Source organism: Gorilla gorilla, chromosome 16, assembly GCF_029281585.2.
Source record: "Gorilla gorilla gorilla isolate KB3781 chromosome 16, NHGRI_mGorGor1-v2.1_pri, whole genome shotgun sequence".
Taxonomy (NCBI): domain Eukaryota; kingdom Metazoa; phylum Chordata; class Mammalia; order Primates; family Hominidae; genus Gorilla; species Gorilla gorilla.
Genome location: NC_073240.2, coordinates 26,207,078 through 26,229,891, shown reverse-complemented (window position 1 = coordinate 26,229,891; position 22,814 = coordinate 26,207,078). Strand labels below are relative to the sequence as shown.

General features: G+C 36.1%; 1 protein-coding gene and 3 non-coding genes across 4 annotated transcripts in view; all 4 read right to left on the bottom strand.

Moving 5' to 3' along the window:
- Nucleotides 1-22,788, bottom strand: part of LOC129527076 (uncharacterized) — a 94,581-nt gene extending 71,793 nt beyond the window's left edge. The window contains exons 1-2 of the mRNA XM_055363347.2: nucleotides 21,381-22,788; nucleotides 19,031-19,691 (exon numbers count right to left, since the gene is read on the bottom strand). Coding sequence (XP_055219322.2) covers nucleotides 19,031-19,040 — 10 coding nt within the window. The 5' untranslated portion in view covers nucleotides 19,041-19,691; nucleotides 21,381-22,788. The remainder of the gene's footprint in view (nucleotides 1-19,030; nucleotides 19,692-21,380) is intronic.
- On the bottom strand, nucleotides 14,518-14,588 carry LOC115930957 (small nucleolar RNA SNORD108). Its single transcript, XR_004067539.1, has one exon. It is a non-coding gene; the product is annotated as a small nucleolar RNA SNORD108 (small nucleolar RNA).
- On the bottom strand, nucleotides 16,344-16,410 carry LOC115930949 (small nucleolar RNA SNORD64). The gene has a single exon (XR_004067532.1). It is a non-coding gene; the product is annotated as a small nucleolar RNA SNORD64 (small nucleolar RNA).
- On the bottom strand, nucleotides 19,398-19,472 carry LOC115930958 (small nucleolar RNA SNORD107). Its single transcript, XR_004067540.1, has one exon. It is a non-coding gene; the product is annotated as a small nucleolar RNA SNORD107 (small nucleolar RNA).
- Nucleotides 22,789-22,814: the final 26 nt, after the last annotated feature.

Genomic DNA, 22,814 nt, shown 5'->3' with positions numbered 1-22,814 from the left:
AGTTTTCTCAGTTTTTTACATCTGCAAGGAGTGTCCACTGAAACAAACATGAAGAATGTCTCCATACGTCATAAAAAGCATTTTTAGATTTTGGTGAAAATGATGGTACAAATAGTGGCACAGTTTCCCTTTTTCAGTCATCACCTGAGAGACACAGTTGGGAAAATGGGAAAAGGTTAGAAGCAAAGTTTATATCATCAGCAAGAACTAATAAAATTTGTCTGTAAAATGACATGCAACATTCATTCTATTACGAAGAAAGAGCATGTGGATCAAAATTCCTTTTGGAGTATTCTAATAATAAAGGAGGTCAGATGTTAGCTCTCTTTCCTTCTTTTTTGTTGTTATTGTCGTTTGTTTTTCTTGAGATGGAGTTTCACTCTTGTTGCCCAGGCTGGAGTGCAATGGTGTGATCTTGGCTCACTGCAATCTTCACCTCCCGGGTTCAAGCGATTCTCCTGCCTCAGCCTCCCAAGTAGCTGGGATTACACTACCACACCCAGCTAATTTTGTATTTTTAGTAGAGACGGGGTTTCACCAGGTTGGTCAGGCTGTTCTTGAACTCTTGACCTCAAGTGACCGACCCACCCACCTCGGCCTCGTGCTGGGATTACAGGCAGGAGCCACCACGCCCAGCCTCTTTCCTATGTCTTGTGAAAAACTGACCTCTCCCACATTATCCACACAACGTCTTTGTATTTGGATTCCTTTACCTCTAGGTCACTTGTTCACATACAGAATTATTATCTGCAGTATACATGCATTTATGCACAATATACATGACAACAATGCCTAAATATTTAAATGATAATAACAAAAGGAGTTCAGCCTATTTGATGAGAAAGAAATAGTAACTATACTAAAAACACAGAAGCTACAATGAAACTTTGGAGAGGATACAATTCCTAAACTGTCCTGGGCATGGTCAGACCAACAGAATCCATGGACATAACAATATTGTTTTATGCCCCTGTTTCAGGATAATTTATTACATAGCAATATATAACCAACCAGATCTGAATGTCAAGTAGCTGCCAGAAAAAAACATCAAGCTTATGAAAAACAGAATATATCAAGTCCTGTCTAACCAAACCGCCCCTCTCCCAGTCAAGTTAGCACTCAACTGCCCTTACAATCATATTGCTGAGGGAATGAAGAACACTTCAATGAAAGCACTGCAACAGGTCATTCACTGATGGTAGGTACCATTCTTGAGATTAAAAACAAAGACGATAAAATGTTCCTTCTTGGAACTATCATCTCCTGACAAGGAAAAAGAAGAAACACTGTAAGGTGAGATATATACCACTCTAATGAAACAGCTAAGGCAGCAGGTTAAGTGAATGCTCATGTTGAACTTTATTACAGGTTATGTTAACATTTAGAAACACTTCCCATTATCAATCCTATAGCAAAGTCAACTTACAACCTCGGTAATGACTTTAATAGTTTACAGTATCAGCATCTTTCTGTGGTTTCCATGAACTTCACCCTTTATCAAAGAACTGTATGTGAAAACATTTTGTGAAAACTGTACATTTATGAAAACACACATATTGTCAATTTTATAATTTCTAGTAATTAGATGCCTGGTCATTTCTTTTATTAGTTATACTGTCGTGTTTGACCATAGATAAGTAAACTAATTAAAAGTACTCTCATCTGTGTGTGCGCGCGCACCTGTGGCAGGCCAGGTCCCACTAATGCAGGCCTCCATAACAACTGTTTCAGTATTGACGGAGTGGTTAAGTTAAATACTAAAAGCTGAAAGAGCCATTTTGTTATACAAAGGTTGGAATGCCACAAAAGCCCACCAAGTTTTACCTAGGCCTCTCTTGAACCTTAAAGCACGATTAAACAAGTTTTATTAGGGGTCTCAAGAAACTCTCCAGGCCTCCACAAACAAGTTTATTGGGGTTTTAAAGGAACTCCCCAAACCTCCATGATTTAGTAGGAAACAAGATAATGGTAATCACCTCAGCACCCGGACCCATTTAAATTAATGTAAATTTACTGAGGCTCCAAAGGAACGTCTCGAAGACTCAGACCTTAGTTATAGATCACTTATGTCTTTAGATACACACTTACATGTACACATATAGCTTAGAAGGTATATAAGTTCGGAAAAACTTTGTAATTTTGAGTTGGTGTGGTGACAATTTCCAGGCCTTCTTCCTGTAACTAGCTCTAACTCTTCCTCCCATGCTCATCTGCATCTCATTATTGGGGCACGAGAAATAGCAGCCCGACCCTCAGTTTGGTCTGGGAACCAAACTATACCTTCACTTTGATAAAATATATTTTAAAGACCAACTCATTTGATAATTCCAAGGTGGCGAAGAAATACACCTGTACCAGTATTATTTTCCTGAGCTTAGGCAAAATCTCACCAATACCTCACCCCCAAATAGCACCAGAACCTTCTTACCTATGTTTGCAGTTAACTTGTAAATTAAGGGACTCCATGAGAAAGGGATGTTCCTGATAATTCCATTTGCAGGTCAGCTGCAAATAAATTTTTCACTCATCCTGATTGCCTAAGAAAAACAGTATCCAATACAGAAACATTTAGATACAAATCAGGCACCTGAACATACCCATTAGGATAATTTTAGGCTAGCCAGGCATAGTGAATAGAGAAAATCAAGTTCAACCAGCAACCATTTCACTTTCTCACCAACTGTAAACCACACCTTTTAGAAAGATGCAGAGAATATTTAAAATTTTCCCCTGCTAACTTTGAATGACCTATAAATCCCCAAAGGCCTACTTTAAACCCATCAGAGACTCAACCACTTTAAAAGGAAAGAAGCAATCTGTTTTCAGTTTATACCAAATTAATGAAGGATAACTTCCAACTTATCCCAAGAGACACCTCCTCTAACATCTTGATCTAGTCAGTACCCACAAATACAGCATCGCCAGTATTAAAATGTACTCTCCTTATAGAATGAATGTTTCAGTTACTATTTTCTTTCACTCATCTGTTTCTCAAACGAAATTTCACTGTTTGACACCTACCTCAAATTCCATCTTCTGCTTCTTTCCTTAGGTAATCCAATACTCTGTTTCATGGTAGTCGCTGCATTAATGTCTAAATCACATGCTCTTTGTGAGATCCATCAAAAACCATTCATAATGGCTGTTGGGAATAAGAAGTTGAATACAACAGCCCATTGTTCCTAGGATGTTGAATGTCAAGGATGAAGACAGGCACAAAGTGGTTGTCTCTAAAATTTCCTGTTGTTTAAATGTTCATTTTGAAATAGCTTTTGAAAATTTCAGATACAGAAAGTAGAAGTAGTCATTCTATTCTCCTTTCACTATACAGGACTGTTAAAAGTTTGTCACGTCCTTCCAAAGAATTTTCATGTGAATCATATTCTTCCTAGATTTTTGTCATGTAGCAATATACAAATATGTACATATCAATCTTTTGATTTTAACTCGTGTTACAATTTCAAACAGTATATTATATCACCATTATCACCACGCTGAAGTATTAAATGTCAGAATAACAAGCCCCACGTATAATTCATATTTTTAGACTTAACTATTAATATTTTAGTTAGAAAAACTAGAGACATATGCACAGACACCTGTAAACAACTACTTGTTCACTGAAAAATGATATAAAGTATCAATTTAGGACTACAAAACATATTCCATATAGAAATTTTTTACTGTTAGAATTACATTCATGTTAAAGAAGCTATAATCATTGCAATCTTTGATTTATTGACAGATACCTCAGATAGTTATGATTTTACAGCCAACCTATATTTGGTAAATTTTCGAGAATTGGAATAGATAAAAACCCCAGTAGCCAGCTATAACATTTCAAAACTTTTACATAGTATCAATTTGATTGTCATTGCCAAACTGCTGCTTAAAAAGACACACAATTTATACTTTTGATCAATACTGGATAGAATCTTTATAAAAATTTTCCTAATTTACACCGTAAGTAAACTTGAAATCTATCTGATTATCACATATCTGATAGTTTTTAAAAGCTATCAAAAAGTAAAAAATATTAATAACCACAGTTTTTCTATACTCATATAAATATGCAAAGAGGTTAGAAAAGAAAATGTTTACAGACCTGCTTATTATTTAATGAAAAATCAGCATACATTTAGATGTAACAGTAAGTGGAATTCTAGAAATATCTGCAAGCTTAGAAATAAAACACTAGTTCCACAATTTTTTTTTTAATTTTTTTTTTTTTATACAGAGTTTTGCTCTTGTTGCCTAGGGTGGAGTGCAATGGTGCAATCTCGGCTCACTGCAACCTCCACCTCCAGGGTTCAAGCAATTCTCCTGTCTCAGCCTTCCGAGTAGCTGGGATTACAGGCATCTACCACCATGCCCAGCTAATTTTTGCAGTTTTAGTAGAGATGGGGGTTCACCATGTTGGCCAGGCTGGTCTCGAACTCCTGACCCTCAGGTGATCCACCCGCCTCAGCCTCCCAAAGTGCTGGGATTACAGGCATGAGCCACCATGCCCAGCCACTGGTTCCACAATTTTTTAAATGAAAATAAAACACAAATCAGTACACGAATGAAAGATTAATACCCCTGAGATAGATCTATGCCACTAAATTAAATTTAGACATGCATGTGAATATATACTTATGATATACATGAACATGCATTTAAATAAATTTGCAAAGAGTACAAATAACAAAAGAACAATTATTTAAATAATCTTCTAACACTCAATATATCTATCCAATTTACAATGACCATGCCCTTCTCCTGTCTTCCTCTATCTTTCTAAAGATAAAATATCCAGGGGGTTTTGTTTGTTTCGTATTAGTATAAGATGCACAAAAACCCCACAATGGTTATTTTTCTTATACAAGAGACCTTAATGTTTAAAAGATATGGAGGCAATCTATTGCTCTGTCTCAAAACACACAAACACCAAAACGTTACAGTCAGTCCCAAGAGGCCAATTATTGATTACCTATTGTACTACTGAACACTTAAAGGAGTCAATTTATGATATTTTACAATGTAATATTTACAAATTTATACTTTGTTGAGACTTCATGCATCTAGCAAACCTAGAGCTTTAGAAAATGTCATTTTTATCTGTTATTTAAAGTGTTTTTTGAATGTTGCCATGCAGTCCAAGTAAATACAAAACTGTGTAATTCAAAGAGGTAGAAGAAATATTTCCTTATAAAAGACATTTCCTACAATGACTATAAAAGTATATTTATATAATGCCCTATCAACAATGTAACTAAAAAATTAAGACTGAAGTTTTTAATATATAACAGAAGCACTAAACAATGGTTAAAATATATTTTCTTTCTGATTACAATTCAAAGGTGAAAATACATTCTTTCAACTTTTTCCTCACACTAAACAACCCAATAAAGAGATACCAAAATATGTATAGGTCAAGAAGCCCAAAATTTTATCAAGTTCATTGCCAAGACATTTGCAAAACACAATGAAACCATGAAATTTTACAATGACTTATTTACAAAATTATACTTTGTGAGACTCTATACATCTAGAAAGACTAGATGTTAAAAATTAAAATTTTTTATCTATTATTTACAAAGTTGTCTTGAATATTGTCATGCAACCAAGGGAACACATACAGAATATTGTATAGTTCCTAGAGGTAGTAGAAAATCTCTTTAATGAAGTCATTTATATCTTGAATATTAACAGGAAATAAAAATTATGATATCAGGAAGTGTATCTGGAAAGACTAAATGCATTTACATGACATTTAATCTAAGTTTTTCAAAATATGCAATTCATACCTGATATAATGGTAAGCTATATAATAACAGGTAAAAGGTAGAGAGTCTCTTTTCATTTCCTCCTTCTAATATCCAAATTAAAACATGATAAATTTTGTTTAGCTCCAAGAGCCTGTGTATCAATAATCAATTTCATTGCCACATTAATTGCAAAAGACAACAGTACTAACAAATTTACAACAAGATACTTAAAAAATCTACTTCGTGAGACTCTCTATACATCTAGAAATACTAGATGTTCAAAATTAAATATTTCATTTGCTGATTATTTACTAAATTGTCTTGGTTATTGCCATGCCACAAATGAACACAGAACCATATAATTTAAAGATTCTATAGCATATGCTTAAGAATGAATTGCATCATGAACCTCAGTACATCAAAGAAAATAAGATATACCTTTTTTTTTTTTTTTGAGAGGGAGTCTCACTCTGTCACCCAGGCTGGAGTGCAGTGGCACGATCTTGGCTCACTGCAACTTCTGCCTCCTGGGTTCAAGCTATTCTTCTGCCTCAGCCTGCCGAGTAGCTGGGATTACAGATGTGCACTACCACGCCCGGCTAGTTTTTGTATTTTTAGTAGAGATGGGGTTTCACCATATTGGCCAGGCTGGTTTCGAACTCCTGACCTCGTGATCTGCCCCCTTCGGCCTCCCAAAGTGCTGGGATTACAGGCGTGAGCCTCCGCACCCGGCCAAGATATACCATTCAATATAGAGATTATTCTTACATGAAACTGACCCAAACAATTTAATAAAAATTAATTTTTACTTTTAAATCAAAATGTGGGGGAGGGAACCACTCTCCCTCTCTAACATGACAGCATATATACATTTAATATATAAGCTTAAATATGTGCAAGTAACTTGTCTTTTACAATCCCAGCAACACAATGAAGACTAAGCAAAGGGGAAAGAACAATCTATCAACAAAAGAAAAATGTCTCTATCCTCTTTATCAACAAACTACATATTTACAAAGTTGAAATGTTATAGAACAACTATGATAAACACAGCTATTTAATAGTAAACCCAAGAGAGCCACCCACACAGAGCTCTTAAAATCATTTGCAGGGTTAAGCATAGTTTAACAAAGTGATGCTTGCAATATATGCACGTCCACACTGTCCATAAAACAAAAAAAAAAGCTAAAGAGGATTGTACAGTTGTCTAGTGATATCCATCGGGGATTTGTACCTGTACCGTACCCCCATACCAAAATCAGTGCATACTCACTCCCTTAGCTCTTCAGAACCCATGGTTATGAAAATGAGGTGCTCTTTACTCGGGTTTCAGATTCTGCCAATGCTGTACTTTCCAGCTGCATGTGCTTGCAGATGCAAAACCCGCAGATAGGAGGGTTGACATGACAACTGTACATCACAGAGATGAAATGACAAAGTATTCAACATCCTTCTCCACGTGCTTCCCAACAAACAAGTGAATCAAGAAGCTAATGCCTATATTAATAAAAATACCTCTGATTTTTACATACATATGTATCAGCAATGTCTACATATTAATATATAAAGAATAGGTATTTTAAAGATATAACCTGACTGTACACACAGCAATCTAAAAATCCCACTCTACCACACAGGTTTGGTATGCCATTTCACTTCAACAAACATAAAAAGCTTCTCCCCTATAGTTTTAAGTAAAATATATCCACCAAATACAACAAATTTCTGCACATCTGTAAAGGTAGATGACATATTATACATGGACACAACTAACAATCAAATAAACCTCTACATACACACCAAATTGTTTTAAAAAGTAAAGGTTAACACTTCTGTTGGCAAAAGATTGTTTTCACCGTATTTTAACATTCATATATTCTGTATGTTCATATATGTGCATGGTGGGTGTTTCTACATACCTAGGAAATTCAGATGTTATTCAAGACGCTTATCTATTATTCATACAGCAGTTAAATGGTCTCCAGCTCTATCCAGGCACCCAACAGCCCAATAAACACAGGAAGGGACAAGCCACCAATTAGGTTGGAATAAGAAAAAATAATACAAAAATGTACATTTTTATATAAAAATTTTTTAGACAAAGACAATCTCATTTTTTAGAACTCCAGAACCCAAAACAAAACCAAGAAAACCCTCAAAATCAAACCTCACAAGCACACAAAGATGCTAACTCTATTGGCAACAATGATTCTACTTTTGAAAAAAAATATATTTCCAAAAATATGACAGAAATTGCATATTAAAAATATTGTTGTAATATTTATCTTCTAGATACAATTATATACTCTGCATCAACCAAATAAATCCCATATAAACATGGCATAGCAATTCTACTAATCAAACTAAAGTGTTTATGCCCTTGTCTAGTGGTTTACTGGTCACAATATACGCCTATTAGTAATCTGTATGCAGATGCTAAAAAGCAAAAGGTAACATTTTTCTACTATACATTTAGCAGCCATACAGTATCTCTGGCAACTTAAGAATATTTCTATCCTATGACAATAAATGTGGTTTATACAGTGATATGTATTTATATATAAACCTGCATACACAAAAATATACGTGTTGGCAATTCCTACAAATCAAAGACTAAACAATTAAAGCAAAACAATTATATATTGTGACTGTCTTATACACATGTAACAAAATTCCCCTTCAGCTGCTCAATTGTTTACACACATAAATAATCTGCCTATGTGAGGGAGGGAACAAAAGCTTTCACTACATATGTATGTATTTATCTATCTATCTATATAGATAGATAGATAGATATGTGTTTACGTGTGTGTATATATATTTAGAACCATGCAGACATAATAGCTCCTATGCTTTAAAAAACATATAACCACGTATATTGTATACACATAAGGGTTCCATTATCACCCAATGATCTAATGAACTCAGGCTTCACATCCCATTGCTAGTATCCCCATAAAAACTTATAAAATGCCTCTACAGATAGAAACATTTTAAATCAAAAACAACTCACTATTATGAAAGTCACTTTTTTTGGCAAATGAGAACTTTTCTAACCTATGCTATTTGACTCGTGGCAATTTTTCTGTTGTATAAAAAACTGCATATACACATCTGAAAACTATAAACAAAGGCAGACCGACATTTATGATGACATTTCCACCATGTTGCATCTGTCAGAAAAACAGTCACATACATATTTATAGAGATATATAGTATTATACTACAAATTGTAAGAACATTTCTATTATATCTACCACAACCTAAAAATTAAGCCCAATGATCCAGTGAGCAGTTTGCTTTTTGCAAGCAAAACTGGTTCTATCCCCTATGAACTAAAAATGACATCTATACATTTAGAAAAATAGATGTTAAAAATATTTAGCATATCCACCAGCAATCAATTAATGTTTAGGGCCAATTTAATGAATTAATGTTCTGAGAGGTGATTTAACACTCCCACCAGCAAAAGGAAAGTAGTCTACCTGTTTACAATGTAACGTTAACATATATGTAAGACCACCACCAACATCTTCACGTGGATTTAAGTCTGGAGGCCCTGCAACATATGCTCATATGCACACAGGGCTCCAACACCCCACCCTCTTATCTCCTAAATCCACATCTAATATTTGCCTAATACTAACAAAGCCATCTAAGAGTCTAGACACTCCTATCAGTAACCAATGACATCACTGTGTAACAATTTAATGTCCCCCAAAATGCAAAATGTCAGCCATCTCTATGCTGGTTAAGATTTAGTAACACAATCCTGTCGGTTATATACACAAAGTAATACAAATCCCACCCACCCTTAACATGTAAGTGTTCTAGAGGCTGGCCTTTTTGGCAATTCCATCATGAAAAGAAAATCTTACACCACGTAAATTTTAACAGAAAGACCATTGACAAAATAACATCCACATCCATGACTTTCATACATAAAGCAGCATTAATAAAACTTCTTAGTTAGAAGTTGTATACATTAAGTTCCCCCAGAAAAACATCCATAGCAATAAACCAAAATAAAAGGATTTTTAATATATATCACTCAGAGGTACTTTAACAATTATATTTCTAAAATCATTTCTTAAAATGTTTCTATATACTTCAGCAAACTAATTGTTAGCAATATCTATGTACCAAGAAAATGTCATAAAACAATTATTTAGAAATTTCAAACACTGTATCCTCAAATGCACATAAACAAAATGCCTTTTTTTCTAATTAACGCTTCCCATGTCATTTTCTATTACCCTTATGCACTCAAAAAGTGAATACAGAATTGTGTATATCTTTAAAAGGTGACCTGAGAATTCCTTTCTAACAACTGTTCCAGAATAAAATTCTAGCAAATAGAAGCTTCCCTAGGAAACCAGTTATTTAGCCACAGCAACTACATTAACAAGCTTAACAGATTCATGTTCAAAATCTGTGTTTGCTTTTAACTAATTACATTCCAAGATTATGCAAAAAAATACAACTATTACACATTTAATTTCACTGTCTGGCTTACCTAAGGCACAATGAACAATTCATACACATTTATCATTCAATGTGTATCTTATATTCTCATTTCAATACTATTATCTAAACATAATTTTCCCACATATTTAAACAAACTCGTAAGCTAAATGTCCACGAAAAAAAGTTTATATTATTTGAATATTTGGAGCTCTTTCACAATGCTAGCAGGAGTTGGGGAATGATGTCCTTATTGCATGTGCACACAAGTATATCCTGTGCAGGGCTTTTACTGGTAAATCTTCCAAAGGCGAGTGGACTCTCCACAGCAAGAAAAAATATATTATTGGTTGATGAAGTTCAGGCAAGTATCAATCTTTCTTTCTTCCAAGGTTTTCTAGCTGATGAGGCATGTAGCTGAATTCAACAAATGTTATCCTTCCCCTTCTATCCATATATTCCTGCAGGGTTGGCTTGTCAACTTGAGTTTGTACAGACTACCCAAAATATTTCAAGTTTTATATATTTGAAATGTTTCTCAAGTCAGTAGATAATTCTTTATGCACCTGCCACGCTGTGACTCAGACGGCATTTTGGGGATGAATCCGGATTGAGAGTTGCTGTTCTGATGCTGTAAGGAGCACACAAATAGAGTAGATCTGGACTATGGCTCTACAGAGGACCCTGGCCAAAGACCCTTTAAGGCAGACATCTCCAAGGGGGTTTAGACTTCCACCACAGTCTAGAAATAAAAATGCTCCAGAAGAATCTGTAAACTACAATTTTCTCCATGCTGGGGTGGTCACTCAGACTACTCACTCCTGTTGATGTATTTCAGTGAAAAACTGGTTCACAAATCTACCCTAAATCATAGGTTGCAATCAGTGTTTCTTGCTGCAAAAATTTCTGAAAATTTTTAAGGATGAGAGGATTAGAGTGAGGGAATGCCACAAAATATACAAATCCAAATGTTTGGTGTCCACAAGTGGGTGGTTTCCAGTGTTTATTGTGGCAAAAGATGTTCTAAATATTATAAACGTATGCAATCGTTGTCCTCTTCCTTGATTATTGCTCATTTCTAAAACTCTTGAAACATGACAACTGCTTATTTATTAAGAAAACCTGACAAGGTTTGTCTTGTTTTCCCCAAATCAGCTCTGCCAGATAGATGAATTAAAGAACCTGAGGTTAGCAGCAAGGGGAGCAGTTGAAAGTATGTGAATACAGTTAAGATGACAAAGCCCTCACATGGAAGAGTAACTTCAAATCAGTTATCTAATGGGGTGAACAGTATCTTTTGTACAGTAAGTTTCTAAAGGAAATAATCCTGGTCCATCTTTTTTAAGCTGCAATTTAGCCCATGAATGAAAGCTGTTTCCTTGCTCCTTAGCTGGCATCTCCTTTATACGTCTCTTCAGAATTGACAGTCGAATGTATCACAGTGATCTTAAAAAGATGTTTCTGAATGTAAATGAGTTTGAAATATTTCACAAATTTACTTTCTGCTTATTTTCTCGTTCAATTATCTGTTCATGATTTGTCCATTTTCAGAACAATTTTTCAAGCCTTTTTGTTCAGAGTTGTAGATCATATTTATGTACACTACAGGAATCAACAGAGTAAATAACCAATATATTTTGCCAACCCAAATATAATAGATGCATTTACATTTATTTCTATGTTGTGAACTACTCTTAACACACCAACAAGTACACCCTCTTATCCTCTCCAACAGCAATGACTTCTTGATTTCCAACAGGTTTGCTCAAAGGACAAGTTCACGTGAACACATGCTTTTTTTTTTTTTAACCTGGAATATTTATTCTCCAGTGAGCTAGCCTGAAGCAGGTGGAGGCATCCAATAAAATACAACCTTAAGGAACTACCTTTTCTATTTTTAACAAACTCCGAGTCAGAAATCTGGCAATATCTTAGGAACCTCTCTACTTGATGAAACAGACAACTTTAATTTAAAGCAAGACAGTATGTCCCAATTCCCTACTCTCAGCTATGTGGTACAATGAAATGCCCTTGTTCTTGACCTAAACCCTAACAAAGAATGGAGGAAAAAAAATCAGGGTGAAACTGACAGCCATACTTTGCCTGTACTCTACTAGAGGGCAAATTTGTTATACTTTCTTCATTCATGTATTGACTCTACCAATGACTGTGGTAACAACATACCAATGAAGCAAAAATTGGCTATCCATCAAACACATACTAGATGTTAATTATTACACTAGGCCTTGAAGACAAAGCAGTAAAAAGTACAGTCAAGGCATCTGATAAACCATTAATGTTTCTTTCTCCCTATAAGGGAAAAATATCAAAAAAGTCAGTCTATTTAGCCTTTTGGAACCATATTTCGAAATTCTGCTATGTACTCATCTTGGACAAATGAAAAGCATTATTTCAGTAAGTCAAAGCTTTTAAAGAAGGTATCATCATTGTGACTTAAACAATTTCTAAAGGATGGATTTTTTGGGTTTTGTTGCTACCTTGACATCATTGCCGAAGGCTGTAATTCACTCAGTAGATAAAACACCCAGTCTACCTAAAATGTGAAGCCACGGTATCCAGCCATGCTCACTAGAGTTACACATTATACAATTGACATTAAAACAAAAAGTACAATGTCCCCAATTTGTTGCCACCCTCCAAAATAATTTCAATAATTCCTAGGCCATATATATGTTTAAGTCCTCTGTAATTTCTTCTCATTTCATTCAGTCCAACCCAAAGAAGTCTGCTTGTTTGAAGTCTGGGTTTCTTGTTCAGTTGCTGTATCACAGAGAATGACTGATTTGATCTGAATATATCCATATTCTTCACCACTTCCAAACCTGGAGGAGTCTCAACTGAAGTGGCTAATTTTACAGTTTTTAAGTAAAAGACAACAGTCTATTCCCAAAGAGAATCATCACTGGAAAACAGTACTAAATTTCAATAAACAACTATAGCCACTGGAATGCCAACCTGTATGTTGAAATTTCCCAAACCTAACATATGTAAATCCACCAGAAGCAGATGCTTAAAATCAAACAATAAATAAATAAAACAAGTTATAAAGAGTTCAGTAATTAACATTAAACACAAACAGGATTACCTTTCCTTCCTCCAAAAGGGTAGGTATTAGGCAGAAATTACCACACTATATTCATTGAGATCATACCTGCTCTTAAAATGTTATTTTTTTAATCTACTGTTTTCTGGAATTCTTGTCTTCTTTTACCCAAAGTGAATTTATGTGGACTGAATTTAGAAATGGCTGAATTTACTCAAATTTAATTTAATTTAGATTTAAATGGGTATAGTTGATTCACTGCTAGGAAAATTATCAAAAATAAGCTCATTTCCTCATATCACGTAGGTAATTTAAATTTATATTAGAAATGTATTATTGTAAGTGATATATGTCTGTATTTCCAGGAAATTATGAAGTGTTTACATCCTCCCATGCATTTGAACACACTGGCTACAAATAGTCATTCCTATTAATAATAACCTTGCAAGAAAAAATATATGGTATTCTATATTGATTTACATTATTACATAAGACAACTTTCAAGATTCCCTGGTCATGATCACATTTTAAAATATGCGATAACATGATGTATCATTGCTTTTTCCATATCAGTGTACATTAAAAGACATATAATAGCACTCTAAGTATGGTTCCTAGATCTGTAGCATCTAGAAACTTGATAAAAATCAACTTCTCATACTTATACCTAATAAGCCAGAAACACTAAGGTCAGGACCCAGTAAACTGTGTTTAAAAAGCCCTCAGGTGATTCTTATCCACACTAAATTTAAACAAATCACTGACTAACCAAGGCTATCTAGAAATACCATCCTTTATTCATTCTAATAATTTATCAAGAAAAGACATTTAATCAGCACACTTCGCTAATTAAAACAATCTCAGTAAAAGACAATATTACCTATTTATGGTCACCTCAAGAAAAGGTATAGAAGCTAACATGGGAAAGGTAGCTGACATTCTTTATCTGAAGTAAAACAGAAACTTACATGTAAATGATAATTCTGACTCCTAACATACACCACCTATTGTTCCACAATTCAAACCATGCAAGTTTTCCTTATTTCCAACAAATGAAACAATCATAATATTACTCTCAATTTACCTGTCTCCCTTCATACAACTCAAGAACATGTTCCAACCACATTAAAATTTGCTTGTTTTCCTCCTACTACTCATTAATGCAATTTGCCATCTACTGCTAACTCATTCCTTCCACTACTCTCAGCAAATTACTTTGATCATGAATTAGCAAGGCTGGACCTCATGCTCCCTTTGCAGGAATGGAAAGTGTCATCCAGTTCAAGAAATAATGATTCTCATCATTAAGCCAACCCTCCTCCTACCACTCCACCAAAACACACACACACACACAGACACACACACACACGTGCACACACACACATACACGTGTCATCTCTTCCAGAGATTCTTATTTTCAGGGGATTTATTTTAAGTCATCTGTGAAGTATCATCCCACAAATGAGGTTGTTTGGATGGGCTGGGCCAGCAACTACCACTGCATTCTCTAAGTTGCACCAAACATCTGAAAGTAAAAGACCCCCTGTCAACACTACACCTCAACATATCTGGCACTAATTCCCTATTTTTCTCACTTAACTGCTTATTTCTAATCTAATTCAGTTAGTAGTAAAGGAAAAACTCAGTTTTCTCAATTCATCCAACATATCCCTAACTGCCTGGATCAAGAACACTAAGAGAACCAAACAAATCTGAGAGGTTATAAATACACTAACATTTCTACCAGAAGAACAGAGACTCAAAGGCAAGAACTATAAAATAACTTATGTACCTCACTTTTAAAAGAATGTTCATTTCTCTGAACCCCAACAGCTTTTCACTATAAACCAGTCATTTGTCATCTGATCACAGTATCAACACCCACATCATTAATATGTACATATGTATACACAAACACATAACACATACAGAATTTATCAACTAAGATAACAACTAGAGAATAAGATCTTGCTATATTCAATGTTCATGGTATATTTAATACAGGCTTTTCTAAATTACCTTCTTATTCACCATTCCTCCTTCATAATAACGACTTATAGGCAAAGCAAAAGCACCTACTCATAGAATGTCAATCACAGATAATGAAAGACCCATCAATCATACAAGCAAAAAATAGAGTATAGAATAATGTGAGATTAGAGATGTGATTCAAAAATTGCATGGTATTTAGCAAATCTTTTCATCTCCGTGGGGCTCAGCATCAAAAACTATATAATGCCAATTTCATCACCTTAACTGAATCTAAGAGTCAAAATTAAATCTCCACCTACGTCTTGTAAAGATACAGCAAAGGGTTAACTTAATTAAAAGTAGAATTAAATTAATCTCTGTAAATGTAACTTAAGCATTCTGCTAAATATATAAATTACGTCTCCTCTCAAACCAATGTCTCAGCCACAAACTAGCAATTTCTCAATTATATGCCAAATGGAGAAGCTGCCTCAGTGACAGAAACATGTTCATGAAACTTTCATATAGGGTTGGAACCGGGTGATGCAAGCAACAGGGTTAAAAAAAAAAAAGAGCATAGGAGCTCCTAAGTACTTATTCTCTTGAAATGATCACTTGAAATGCATAGTAGAAATAAGCAAAGGTGTGGCTGGGTACGGTGGCTCACGCATGTAATCCCAGCACTTCGTGGGGCTGAGGCGGGTGGATCACTTAGAGACCAACTTAGCAAACATGGCAAAGCCTGTCTCCACAAAAACATACAAAAATTAGCCGGGCATGTTGGCACATGCTTGTAATCCCAGCTACTCTGGAGGCTGAGACAAGAAGTGCTTGAATGCAAGAGGCGGAGGTTGCGGTGAGCCAAGATCATGCCAAAGATGAGACATACCAATGCAGTGAACATAGAACACACTCTACAAAACATTAACTGTACTAAAGGATCTAGAACCAACTTCCTTGTATTGCACTGGAAAAACCTACAACACGCCATTACCCTTAACCTGTACTGATAGGAAAAACCATGTGAAATTTAGAGTTTAAGAATTTATGTTTTGAGTATTTGTATCCTGAGTCCTTAGACTGATAGTAAGGCTGGACTTCAGAGTAATCACGTTGAGCTTTACTTCATCATGCTCAGTAAACACAGCTCATCACAAATCCAGCCCAGGTCTTTCCCAATGTCTTTCCCATCAACTAGTAAAAATACGTAAAAAAATAAATTCCTGCAGATAGTGTATCTCTACCCATAAGGACAGTCCCTGGCCTGGAAGAATAAATGATAAGAGTTTTATGTGACAATGGATATAAAACAACAGTAACAACAACAGTATCATTCAAAGCACACAGAATTAAGGGGAATTATGAAGAAAAAGACACACACAGCAATCTACATGAAGGAAACACACACACACACACATACACACACAGAGAGAGAGAGAGAGAGCAATCTGCCAGTTGGGTCTCACAGAGCTAAAAGCAATAATTATTTCCACTAGCAAACTGTCCAAAGAACTGAAACAGAAATACCCTAATGCCACCACAGATACTATCGACAACTTGCTATTCTCCCCAATAATTAAATGTAAACCAATTTTAGGACTAGAGTACACTGAAAACATGCATCAAAAAATTCTAGAGTTAAGTGTAAACAAATGGTATAGAAAGATAGAGGACAGACAAATAAAATCAAGGCTGGCACAACGTAAGAAACACAAAGTCCAAAGAAAGGATTCTGAAGGAGGTCTAAACTACTAACTTCTCTGACAAGAAACCAAAGTAGCACAGTAATGCAATCCAGATTTTCTCATGAGAACCCACACTATTATTCCTGATACATATCTCCGAAACATGAAATCATAGATTTCAGGAACTGTATCATTTCAACTCAATTTTTGCTACCGAAGAACAAATGATGTAACATAAAATGAAAATATCTATACAAACAAAACATCCAAAAGACAGGAAACAGTCCAAACAATTCAGATGTACAACCTAACCCTCAAGGTCACTGTATTCTCACTGGTTCAACAGAAAATGATTCACATTAACTAAACATCAAGTTCAAATGTGAGCCTCCTTCTTGAATCTTGGGCACTTAGTATGGACCTCGCTTTTTAAGTTGAATCGGCTCAGCAAAGCAAATTAACCCAGCCAAGTTTTTCCTACTAATCATTTCTACGCTGTACTAGTTCTTAAAACTCATGGGCAAGCAGGCATTGTGAAAAAGGGTTCCAGTGACCCACATAGATGATGCTGAAAGTGGAAGAGCTAGAAGAACTGTTTCTCCATGTCTGCAACCCCCTTCTTATTGTACAACCATCTGATCCCTTTATCAACATATACTTCTACAACATTCCCCACCTCTTTACTTTATATTGGCTTAATAAATACATCCTTTGAACTTTATATCTCATTTTTTTCTTTTTTTTTCCAGACGGAGTCTCACTCTGTCACCCAGGCTGGAGTGCAGTGGCATGGTCTCGGCTCACTGCAACCTTTGCCGCCCAGGTTCAAGTGATTCTCCTGCCTCAGCCTCCTGAGTAGCTGGGATTACAGACACACACCACCAAGCTTGGGTAATTTTTGTATCTTTGAGACAGGGTATTGCTATGTTGGCCAGGCTAGTCTCAAATTCCTGATGTCAGGTGATCCACCCAACTCAGCCTCCCAAAGTGCTGGGATTACAGGCTTGAGCCACCATACCTGGTCTCAAATATTTCTATTGAATTAAATGTTCCCCATCTCACCATGCAAGAGAGGACTTCTCACTCCTGTAAACTCAAATAGCAGTTGCTGATTTCTATTTTTTTTTTTACCTTGAGATGGGAGTCTCACCTCTGTCACTCAAGCTGGATGGAGTGCCACTGGCACGATCTCGGCTCACTGCAACCTCCGCCTCCTGGGTTCAAGCAATTCTCCTGCCTTAGCCTCCCGCGTAGTTGGGATTACAGGTGCCTGCCACCACGCCAGGCTAATTTTTGTATTTTTTAGTAGAGGTAGGGTTTCGCCATGTTGGCCAGGCTGGGCTCGAACTCCTGACCTCAGGTGATCCACCCACCTCAACCTCCCAAAGTGCCGGGATTACAGGCGTTTTAACAACAACCAAAGAACCCCAAAACCATACCCAAAAATACACTGTAAATACCATCGCAAGGTAGTAAACAAGTGCTGGTAAACACTAAGTAACTCAAATGACCTCTATCTGGGAATGGCTGACTACACGGTATAAACGTATGGAGTCAGATATCAGATAGGCCTAGATTCTGATGAGATATTGTCATAAGGAAGTAACTATAAAATACCTAAAAACTTGTTTTCTAACATAAAAAAAATTAGTGCCTGGCACAGTGGCTCACACCTACAATACCAGCTGAGGCAAGAGGATGGTATGAGGCCAGAAGTTCAAGACCAGTCTAAGCAACATAGTGAGATCCCAACTCTAAAAAAATTAGAAAACTAAAATTAGCCAGGCATGTTGACACGCAACTGTAGTCCCAGCTACTCTGGAGGATAAGGTGAAAGGATCATTTGAGCTCAGGTGTTCAAGGCTGCAGTGAGTTATGTTAATGCCACGGAACTCCAGCCTGGACTGTGAGATACTGTCTCACTATACAAAAATTAGCAATGCTGCCTCATTCATTCACTTAATATTTCTTAAACATCTATTGTGTGATAGGCTCTGTACAAGTTAATCAACTGCACACAGCTGAAGAAAAAAGAAAAAAAAGCAACTGTCCTAAAAAACCAACAGTATTCATTTAAAGGCAGGTACTATACTCACTGTGTTCCATAATATATGCTCCATAAATATTATTCCTCCTCCTTCCTGGACATCACTTAGAACCCTAGAACTCTGGCACTTTTTTTTTTATCCGAGAGGTGGTCGTCTCCTTTTTACACATCCTTGTTTCCATCTCACCAAATGCCTCTGCCTTCCGTGATCCAAGGATAAGTTTCCTTTTAGCTTTCGACAACGTACAACATGTAGAAAAAAAAGGGAACTCAGAATATCTATACAAATAAAAAAGGGTATCTGAGCAACTAGCAAAGTGCAATACTACACCTGCCATTTTTAAGTATTCAAAGTTTTCAAAACATTTTCTGCAGAAAATCTTGAAATCGGAAAGTCTAGTGAGGCACACTGACTGGATTTCAGAGTGTCATTTTTAAGCTCAAATTTTGAAATCATTATATTCAGACAAGGTCCTGTGTCATCATGAACCTAGCCAAGGCCTCTGCAATATATGCTTATTTCTCTTTATAAGGTTATTTTACCTGAGCAGTTTACGTTTCTGTCCTAAAAGCACTTAATATGATTTTCAGCCTCGTTGTGACACTACTGAGTAGGATCCACACTGACGACACATCAAATTTTAGCGATCTGATTCTCTCTTCCTTTCAGAGGCATCAACTAAGTGGTCAAAAAATGGTATCGTATGACACTGAAAAAGTTACAACACAAATATCCTATTTCAGGCTCAGATGTCATTCTCCAACTACAAAAATCCCATGAAAATATACCTTGCTTTATTATATACGAAGCATTATTATGTGTATGGACAAGATGAAGAGAACTGAAATGTAATTATAAGACAGAATCAAGCAATGTATTAACTAACGGAAAACATGCATTTAAAAACTTCAACCCATGGCAGGGTGCGGTGGCTCACACCTGTAATCCCAGCACTTCGGGAGGCTGAGTTGGGCGGATCACCTGAGGTCAGGAGTTTGAGACCAATCTGGCCAACATGGTGAAACCCTGTCTCTACCAAAAATACAAAAATTAGCCAGGTGTGGTGGCCCACACCTGTAATCCCAGCTACTCAGGAGGCTGAGGCAGGAGAATCGCTTCAGCCCGGAAGGCAGAGGCTAAACTGAGCCAAGATCACACCACTGTACTCCAGCTTGCTCAACAGAGTGAGACTCTGTCTCAAATAAATAAATAAATAAATCGAAACTTCAATCCATGGATTATAACTGACTACCTGCTGAAATCAGTGAAGGTAGTATCAGAGGTAAACATACCAGGTAAAGGGTGTTTTTGCTAATCTTTGAAATGAGATCATGAAAATCCTAGTCAAGCAGCACTATTTCACATAATTATCTATGTAAATCAGTTTCTACTTGCAATATTCTATTACAAGAATCTATAAAAAGCAAAATACCAGTATGTTAATAACAAACTTCTGAAATTTGACATCATAATTAAGGAATAATGAGTTCACAAAAGCAGGGAGCTCCCTAAGCAACTTTCAAAATCTTTTTAATTCCAAGCCAAGTTTACCTATCATATAAAAAGAGAATACCTCAAATACTTCATAACCTATTTTAAGGTAGCATAATTTTTATCCCAAAATTCTATTTGAAATTATTCTATAAGCTACAATGAAAGCATGTCAAACATGATATGCAACATGGATATATTTAAGGAGCCGGTTAATAAAATGTGTATCAGGAAATCAGAAAGTTGTTGACCAACCATGTTTTAGATGAGACATGTATGTATTTTCTTTCTTTTTTTTTTTTTTTTTTTTCTGAGACAGAGTTTTACTCTGTCGCCCAGGCTGGAGTGCAGTGGCGTGATCTCAGCTCACTGCAAGCTCCACCAGGTTCACACCATTCTCCTGCCTCAGCCTCCCGAGTAGCTGGGACTACAGGTGCCTGCCACCACGCCCGGCTAATTTTTTGTATTTTTTAGTAGAGACGAGGTTTCACCGTGTTAGCCAGGATGGTCTCAATCTTCTGACCTCGGGATCTGCCCGCCTCGGCCTCCCAAAGTGCTGGGATTACAGGCATGAGCCACCGCGCCCAGCCACGTGTATGTATTTTAATGCAAGAATGTAGGATGATTTTTAAGTAACATCAAGCATTAACTACCAAGAATGTTTTAAGACTGATATGTTGATGTGTGTCCCTAGTGGAAACACGCAGAAGCTTAGACTAGCATTCCATAACAAGATTCACCACACTCAATTATACTATCTATATCCCAAGTTTTCTCCTATTATATCATCACAATCAGGATTCTCAAAAAGTCCAGGAAGCTCCAGACAAAAGAAAATGCATTATCACCAAGCAAAATAACTACAAGAAGCAAGCATCTTGCAGAATCTAGAGCTCTTATAACTTACCTTTAACTCATGTAACAGGCCATATTTAATTAAAAAGGTCCTGAAAACAGGTTTTCTTCAAATAGGCTGCATAATCACTCATGCCAAAATCTAAGGGCCATCCATACCAGCAAACCAATGCAAGGAGAAATGCTTCCCCTCCAAAAACAAACAAAGAAAAAAGTATAATTAGAAGTAGTTCCAGAGCAGTATGCGAAGAAATCACAGGTCTCTCTACATACTACCCCACGGTTTGTAGAGGAAAAGTGTTTGTCTTATCATCAGTCAATTTGTCTGAACTGAGAAGCTCTGTCTTGAAAGATCCAGGTAAAGTACTTTGGTTGCGGCTTTGGTAAATCAAGAAGTTTGTTTTAACATTTACAAATCCTGAAAACACTGATGTCACACCTGTATTATATAATCTCCTAAAGCAACTAAGGCTTCGCCTCTTTATTTTCCTTACCTGAGAGTGGCCATTAATCTGAGAAGCTATTCTGGCAGAGACCATATCAAGTCAGTAACAGGAACTATTGTTACTCTGATAATTCCTTTTCCTTGAGTGATTACCACCTGCAAGGATGTAATTTAAAAGATGGAAAAGGTGACATTCACAACCACTCCTGGTAAATTCAAGAGAAAAAATGTAATCCCAATCAGTCTATCAGTATTATGGAGTTAACACCAATCTCTTTAGTGCTTGGTAAACCAACTGCTACAATCACTATGAATTATTCCCTCGCTGCCTACTATAAACCTTAGCTGCAAAACCTAAAAATCTCTTCCCTTTTATAAATGGCTTCTTTGTTCCATAACCAATTCAAACTGGACCTAGAGACTAGGGCATTTCTGAACTATTTAGCTCCCAGTTTGTCACTTGGTGATACCACTGGACATAACTGTAATTTGTATTTCAGTGTACCAAGTATGTTTTAGTGTGTCAGTTATCTTTATTATCAGTAGTACAACTTATTAACTCAAATATGCAACCTCCTGCCTCCCAGTACCCAGGATCTTCCACTCATTTAGTAATTTATAAATAAATACTTACTCAATGGTAGAAAATGATTATTCCAGTATCACATCCTCTATTCTGATCATAGGACACTGTAAAACCTGATCAACTGAGGTCAACATCCCAAGAAAAAGAGTAACTTCTATTTCAAATGCCTTGATATGTAATGAGCATGGATTGTGATTCACTACAACTTCCTTCAGTATATAGGTGGCCTTACAAGGCCTTTCATCCCATCCCCACTTCCCTTCAGATAATGTGACATAGCAACATGAGAAGCAGGAGGCCATGTGTGAAGCAGCACAACCACTTAAACCCCCAGGTCATGAAAACATTATTAACCAACACCAGTCAATGCACAAAGTGAAAGTTAGAAAGCAGAAAACCTTTTTATCCTAAGAATTAAAGAGAATATGATTTGAATCAACTGCTTAATAGGCATC